The sequence below is a fragment of the Mustelus asterias genome, unplaced genomic scaffold (assembly GCF_964213995.1).
Source record: "Mustelus asterias unplaced genomic scaffold, sMusAst1.hap1.1 HAP1_SCAFFOLD_2751, whole genome shotgun sequence".
Classification (NCBI taxonomy): domain Eukaryota; kingdom Metazoa; phylum Chordata; class Chondrichthyes; order Carcharhiniformes; family Triakidae; genus Mustelus; species Mustelus asterias.
Window position 1 is genome coordinate 38,933 of NW_027592696.1, and position 8,542 is coordinate 47,474.

The 8,542-nt window shown below is 53.0% G+C and overlaps 1 protein-coding gene across 1 annotated transcript in view; it reads right to left on the reverse strand.

Annotated features, from left to right (window-relative positions):
- The window catches only part of LOC144489994 (protein spinster homolog 1-like), a gene marked incomplete at its 3' end in the record, with an annotated part of 47,341 nt that extends 38,846 nt beyond the window's left edge, over positions 1–8,495 (reverse strand). Inside the window, exon 1 of the mRNA XM_078207819.1 lies at positions 8,352–8,495. Coding sequence (XP_078063945.1) covers positions 8,352–8,389 — 38 coding nt within the window. The remainder of the gene's footprint in view (positions 1–8,351) is intronic.
- Positions 8,496–8,542: the final 47 nt, after the last annotated feature.

The following is an 8,542-nucleotide window of genomic DNA, read 5'->3' on the forward strand; positions in this document are numbered from 1 at the left end:
GTTAGATACAGAGTAAAGCTCCCTCTACACTGTCCCCATCAAACACTCCCAGGACAGGTACAGCACGGGGTTAGATACAGAGTAAAGCTCCCCCTACACTGTCCCCATCAAACACTCCCAGGACAGGTACAGCACGGGGTTAGATACAGAGTAAAGCTCCCTCTACACTGTCCCCATCAAACACTCCCAGGACAGGTACAGCACGGGGTTGGATACAGAGTAAAGCTCCCGCTACACTGTCCGCATCAAACACTCCCAGGACAGGTACAGCACGGGGTTAGATACAGAGTAAAGCTCCCTCTACACTGTCCCCCATCAAACACTCCCAGGACAGGTGCAGCACGGGGTTAGATACAGAGTAAAGCTCCCTCTACACTGTCCCCATCAAACATTCCCAGGACAGGTACAGCACGGGGTTAGATACAGAGTAAAGCTCCCTCTACACTGTCCCCATCAAACACTCCCAGGACAGGCACAGCACGGGGTTAGATACAGAGTAAAGCTCCATCTACACTGTCCCCCATCAAACACTCCCAGGACAGGTACAGCACGGGGTTAGATACAGAGTAAAGCTCCCTCTACACTGTCCCCATCAAACACTCCCAGGACAGGTATAGCACGGGGTTAGATACAGAGTAAAGCTCCCTCGACACTGTCCCCATCAAACACTCCCAGGACAGGTACAGCACGGGGTTAGATACAGAGTAAAGCTCCCTCTACACTGTCCCCATCAAACACTCCCAGGACAGGTACAGCACGGGGTTAGATACAGAGTAAAGCTCCCTCTACACTGTCCCCATCAAACACTCCCAGGACAGGTACAGCACGGGGTTAGATACAGAGTAAAGCTCCCTCTACACTGTCCCCATCAAACACTCCCAGGACAGGTGCAGCACGGGGTTAGATACAGAGTAAAGCTCCCTCTCCACTGTCCCCATCAAACACTCCCAGGACAGGTACAGCACGGGGTTAGATACAGAGTAAAGCTCTCTCTGCACTGTCCCCATCAAACACTCCCAGGACAGGTACAGCACGGGGTTAGATACAGAGTAAAGCTCCCTCTACACTGTCCCCCATCAAACACTCCCAGGACAGGTACAGCACGGGGTTAGATACAGAGTAAAGCTCCCTCTACACTGTCCCCCATCAAACACTCCCAGGACAGGTCCAGCACGGGGTTCGATACAGAGTAAAGCTCCCTCGACACTGTCCCCATCAAACACTCCCAGGACAGGTACAGCACGGGGTTAGATACAGAGTAAAGCTCCCTCTACACTGTCCCCCATCAAACACTCCCAGGACAGGTACAGCACGGGGTTAGATACAGAGTAAAGCTCCCTCTACACTGTCCCCATCAAACACTCCCAGGACAGGTACAGCACGGGGTTAGATACAGAGTAAAGCTCCCTCTACACTGTCCCCCATCAAACACTCCCAGGACAGGTACAGCACGGGGTTAGATACAGAGTAAAGCTCCCTCGACACTGTCCCCATCAAACACTCCCAGGACAGGTACAGCACGGGGTTAGATACAGAGTAAAGCTCCCTCTACACTGTCCCCATCAAACACTCCCAGGACAGGTACAGCACGGGGTTAGATACAGAGTAAAGCTCCCTCTACACTGTCCCCATCAAACACTCCCAGGACAGGTACAGCACGGGGTTAGATACAGAGTAAAGCTCCCTCTACACTGTCCCCATCAAACACTCCCAGGACAGGTACAGCACGGGGTTAGATTCAGAGTAAAGCTCCCTCTCCACTGTCCCCCCATCAAACACTCCCAGGACAGGTACAGCACGGGGTTAGATATAGAGTAAAGCTCCCTCTACACTGTCCCCCATCAAACACTCCCAGGACAGGTACAGCACGGGGTTAGATACAGAGTAAAGCTCCCTCTGCACTGTCCCCATCAAACACTCCCAGGACAGGTACAGCACGGGGTTCGATACAGAGTAAAGCTCCCTCTGCACTGTCCCCATCAAACACTCCCAGGACAGGTACAGCACGGGGTTAGATACAGAGTAAAGCTCCCTCTCCACTGTCCCCCATCAAACACTCCCAGGACAGGTACAGCACGGGGTTCGATACAGAGTTAAGCTCCCTCTACACTGTCCCCCATCAAACACTCCCAGGACAGGTACAGCACGGGGTTAGATACAGAGTAAAGCTCCCTCTACACTGTCCCCCATCAAACACTCCCAGGACAGGTACAGCACGGGGTGAGATACAGAGTGAAGCTCCCTCTACACTGTCCCCATCAAACACTCCCAGGACAGGTACAGCACGGGGTTAGATACAGAGTAAAGCTCCCTCTCCACTGTCCCCATCAAACACTCCCAGGACAGGTACAGCACGGGGTTAGATACAGAGTAAAGCTCCCTCTACACTGTCCCCATCAAACACTCCCAGGACAGGGACAGCACGGGGTTAGATACAGAGTAAAGCTCCCTCTACACTGTCCCCATCAAACACTCCCAGGACAGAGACAGCACGGGGTTAGATACAGAGTAAAGCTCCCTCTACACTGTCCCCCATCAAACACTCCCAGGACAGGTACAGCACGGGGTTAGATACAGAGTAAAGCTCCCTCTACACTGTCCCCCATCAAACACTCCCAGGACAGGTACAGCACGGGGTTAGATACAGAGTAAAGCTCCCTCTACACTGTCCCCATGAAACACTCCCAGGACAGGGACAGCACGGGGTTAGATACAGAGTAAAGCTCCCTCTACACTGTCCCCCATCAAACACTCCCAGGACAGGTACAGCACGGGGTTAGATACAGAGTAAAGCTCCCTCGACACTGTCCCCATCAAACACTCCCAGGACAGGGACAGCACGGGGTTAGATACAGAGTAAAGCTCCCTCTACACTGTCCCCCATCAAACACTCCCAGGACAGGTACAGCACGGGGTTCGATACAGAGTAAAGCTCCCTCTACACTGTCCCCCATCAAACACTCCCAGGACAGGTACAGCACGGGGTTAGATACAGAGTAAAGCTCCCTCTACACTGTCCCCCATCAAACACTCCCAGGACAGGTACAGCACGGGGTGAGATACAGAGTGAAGCTCCCTCTACACTGTCCCCATCAAACACTCCCAGGACAGGTACAGCACGGGGTTAGATACAGAGTAAAGCTCCCTCTACATTGTCCCCATCAAACACTCCCAGGACAGGGACAGCACGGGGTTAGATACAGAGTAAAGCTCCCTCTACACTGTCCCCATCAAAGACTCCCAGGACAGGTACAGCACGGGGTTAGATACAGAGTAAAGCTCCCTCTACACTGTCCCCATCAAACACTCCCAGGACAGGTACAGCACGGGGTTACAGAGTAAAGCTCCCTCTACACTGTCCCCATCAAACACTCCCAGGACAGGTACAGCACGGGGTGAGATACAGAGTAAAGCTCCCTCTACACTGTCCCCCATCAAACACTCCCAGGACAGGTACAGCACGGGGTTAGATACAGAGTAAAGCTCCCTCTACACTGTCCCCATCAAACACTCCCAGGACAGGTACAGCACGGGGTGAGATACAGAGTAAAGCTCCCTCTGCACTGTCCCCCATCAAACACTCCCAGGACAGGTACAGCACGGGGTTAGATCCAGAGTAAAGCTCCCTCTACACTGTCCCCATCAAACACTCCCAGGACAGGTACAGCACGGGGTGAGATACAGAGTAAAGCTCCCTCTACACTGTCCCCATCAAACACTCCCAGGACAGGTACAGCACGGGGGTAGATACAGAGTAAAGCTCCCTCTACACTGTCCCCATCAAACACTCCCAGGACAGGTACAGCACGGGGTTAGATACAGAGTAAAGCTCCCTCTCCACTGTCCCCCATCAAACACTCCCAGGACAGGTACAGCACGGGGTGAGATACGGAGTAAAGCTCCCTCTACACTGTCCCCATCAAACACTCCCAGGACAGGTACAGCACGGGGTTAGATACAGAGTAAAGCTCCCTCTACACTGTCCCCATCAAACACCCCCAGGACAGGTACAGCACGGGGTTAGATACAGAGTAAAGCTCCCTCTACACTGTCCGCATCAAACACTCCCAGGACAGGTACAGCACGGGGTTAGATACAGAGTAAAGCTCCCTCCACACTGTCCCCCATCAAACACTCCCAGGACAGGTACAGCACGGGGTTAGATACAGAGTAAAGCTCCCTCTACACTGTCCCCATCAAACACTCCCAGGACAGGTACAGCACGGGGTTAGATACAGAGTAAAGCTCCCTCCACACTGTCCCCATCAAACACTCCCAGGACAGGTACAGCACGGGGTTAGATACAGAGTAAAGCTCCCTCTACACTGTCCCCATCAAACACTCCCAGGACAGATACAGCACGGGGTTAGATACAGAGTAAAGCTCCCTCTACACTGTCCCCCATCAAACACTCCCAGGACAGGTACAGCACGGGGTTAGATACAGAGTAAAGCTCCCTCTACACTGTCCCCATCAAACACTCCCAGGACAGATACAGCACGGGGTTAGATACAGAGTAAAGCTCCCTCTACACTGTCCCCATCAAACACTCCCAGGACAGATACAGCACGGGGTTAGATACAGAGTAAAGCTCCCTCTACACTGTCCCCCATCAAACACTCCCAGGACAGATACAGCACGGGGTTAGATACAGAGTAAAGCTCCCTCTACACTGTCCCCCATCAAACACTCCCAGGACAGATACAGCACGGGGTTAGATACAGAGTAAAGCTCCCTCTACACTGTCCCCATCAAACACTCCCAGGACAGGTACAGCACGGGGTTAGATACAGAGTAAAGCTCCCTCTACACTGTCCCCATCAAACACTCCCAGGACAGGTACAGCACGGGGTTAGACACAGAGTAAAGCTCCCTCTACACTGTCCCCCATCAAACACTCCCAGGACAGGTACAGCACGGGGTTAGATACAGAGTAAAGCTCCCTCTACACTGTCCCCCATCAAACACTCCCAGGACAGATACAGCACGGGGTTAGATACAGAGTAAAGCTCCCTCTACACTGTCCCCATCAAACACTCCCAGGACAGGTACAGCACGGGGTTAGATACAGAGTAAAGCTCCCTCTCCACTGTCCCCATCAAACACTCCCAGGACAGGTACAGCACGGGGTTAGATACAGAGTAAAGCTCCCTCTACACTGTCCCCATCAAACACTCCCAGGACAGGGACAGCACGGGGTTAGATACAGAGTAAAGCTCCCTCTACACTGTCCCCATCAAACACTCCCAGGACAGAGACAGCACGGGGTTAGATACAGAGTAAAGCTCCCTCTACACTGTCCCCCATCAAACACTCCCAGGACAGGTACAGCACGGGGTTAGATACAGAGTAAAGCTCCCTCTACACTGTCCCCCATCAAACACTCCCAGGACAGGTACAGCACGGGGTTAGATACAGAGTAAAGCTCCCTCTACACTGTCCCCATGAAACACTCCCAGGACAGGGACAGCACGGGGTTAGATACAGAGTAAAGCTCCCTCTACACTGTCCCCCATCAAACACTCCCAGGACAGGTACAGCACGGGGTTAGATACAGAGTAAAGCTCCCTCTACACTGTCCCCATCAAACACTCCCAGGACAGGGACAGCACGGGGTTAGATACAGAGTAAAGCTCCCTCTACACTGTCCCCCATCAAACACTCCCAGGACAGGTACAGCACGGGGTTCGATACAGAGTAAAGCTCCCTCTACACTGTCCCCCATCAAACACTCCCAGGACAGGTACAGCACGGGGTTAGATACAGAGTAAAGCTCCCTCTACACTGTCCCCCATCAAACACTCCCAGGACAGGTACAGCACGGGGTGAGATACAGAGTGAAGCTCCCTCTACACTGTCCCCATCAAACACTCCCAGGACAGGTACAGCACGGGGTTAGATACAGAGTAAAGCTCCCTCTACATTGTCCCCATCAAACACTCCCAGGACAGGGACAGCACGGGGTTAGATACAGAGTAAAGCTCCCTCTACACTGTCCCCATCAAAGACTCCCAGGACAGGTACAGCACGGGGTTAGATACAGAGTAAAGCTCCCTCTACACTGTCCCCCATCAAACACTCCCAGGACAGGTACAGCACGGGGTTACAGAGTAAAGCTCCCTCTACACTGTCCCCATCAAACACTCCCAGGACAGGTACAGCACGGGGTGAGATACAGAGTAAAGCTCCCTCTACACTGTCCCCCATCAAACACTCCCAGGACAGGTACAGCACGGGGTTAGATACAGAGTAAAGCTCCCTCTACACTGTCCCCATCAAACACTCCCAGGACAGGTACAGCACGGGGTGAGATACAGAGTAAAGCTCCCTCTGCACTGTCCCCCATCAAACACTCCCAGGACAGGTACAGCACGGGGTTAGATCCAGAGTAAAGCTCCCTCTACACTGTCCCCATCAAACACTCCCAGGACAGGTACAGCACGGGGTGAGATACAGAGTAAAGCTCCCTCTACACTGTCCCCATCAAACACTCCCAGGACAGGTACAGCACGGGGTTAGATACAGAGTAAAGCTCCCTCTACACTGTCCCCATCAAACACTCCCAGGACAGGTACAGCACGGGGTTAGATACAGAGTAAAGCTCCCTCTCCACTGTCCCCCATCAAACACTCCCAGGACAGGTACAGCACGGGGTGAGATACGGAGTAAAGCTCCCTCTACACTGTCCCCATCAAACACTCCCAGGACAGGTACAGCACGGGGTTAGATACAGAGTAAAGCTCCCTCTACACTGTCCCCATCAAACACTCCCAGGACAGGTACAGCACGGGGTTAGATACAGAGTAAAGCTCCCTCTACACTGTCCGCATCAAACACTCCCAGGACAGGTACAGCACGGGGTTAGATACAGAGTAAAGCTCCCTCCACACTGTCCCCCATCAAACACTCCCAGGACAGGTACAGCACGGGGTTAGATACAGAGTAAAGCTCCCTCTACACTGTCCCCATCAAACACTCCCAGGACAGGTACAGCACGGGGTTAGATACAGAGTAAAGCTCCCTCCACACTGTCCCCATCAAACACTCCCAGGACAGGTACAGCACGGGGTTAGATACAGAGTAAAGCTCCCTCTACACTGTCCCCATCAAACACTCCCAGGACAGATACAGCACGGGGTTAGATACAGAGTAAAGCTCCCTCTACACTGTCCCCCATCAAACACTCCCAGGACAGGTACAGCACGGGGTTAGATACAGAGTAAAGCTCCCTCTACACTGTCCCCATCAAACACTCCCAGGACAGATACAGCACGGGGTTAGATACAGAGTAAAGCTCCCTCTACACTGTCCCCATCAAACACTCCCAGGACAGATACAGCACGGGGTTAGATACAGAGTAAAGCTCCCTCTACACTGTCCCCCATCAAACACTCCCAGGACAGATACAGCACGGGGTTAGATACAGAGTAAAGCTCCCTCTACACTGTCCCCCATCAAACACTCCCAGGACAGATACAGCACGGGGTTAGATACAGAGTAAAGCTCCCTCTACACTGTCCCCATCAAACACTCCCAGGACAGGTACAGCACGGGGTTAGATACAGAGTAAAGCTCCCTCTACACTGTCCCCATCAAACACTCCCAGGACAGGTACAGCACGGGGTTAGACACAGAGTAAAGCTCCCTCTACACTGTCCCCATCAAACACTCCCAGGACAGGTACAGCACGGGGTTAGATACAGAGTAAAGCTCCCTCTACACTGTCCCCATCAAACACTCCCAGGACAGGTACAGCACGGGGTTAGATACAGAGTAAAGCTCCCTCTGCACTGTCCCCATCAAACACTCCCAGGACAGGTACAGCACGGGGTTAGATACAGAGTAAAGCTCCCTCTACACTGTCCCCATCAAACACTCCCAGGACAGGTACAGCACGTGGTTAGAGACAGAGTGAAGCTCCCTCTACACTGTCCCCATCAAACACTCCCAGGACAGGTACAGCACGGGGTTAGATACAGAGTAAAGCTCCCTCTACACTGTCCCCATCAAACACTCCCAGGACAGGTACAGCACGTGGTTAGAGACAGAGTGAAGCTCCCTCTACACTGTCCCCATCAAACACTCCCAGGACAGGTACAGTACGGGGTTAGATACAGAGTAAAGCTCCCTCTACACTGTCCCCATCAACACTCCCAGGACAGGTACAGCACGTGGTTAGAGACAGAGTGAAGCTCCCTCTACACTGTCCCCATCAAAACACTCCCAGGACAGGTACAGCACGGGGTTAGATACAGAGTAAGCTCCCTCTACACTGTCCCCCATCAACACTCCCAGGACAGGTACAGCACGGGGTTAGATACAGAGTAAAGCTCCCTCTATGATCCACATACCTGCCGACTGGAATTGCAAAGTAGAAGATGGACAACATGCGACTCCGCTTGTCCCCCACGTAGAGATCGGCGATCACGGTGGGGGCGATGGTGGAGTAACTCGCTTCACCAATCCCCACCAGACCACGTGTTAGCAGCAAGGCCCAAAAAATACTGAGAGGGGACAGAGAGGGGGGAGACAGAGAGAGAGA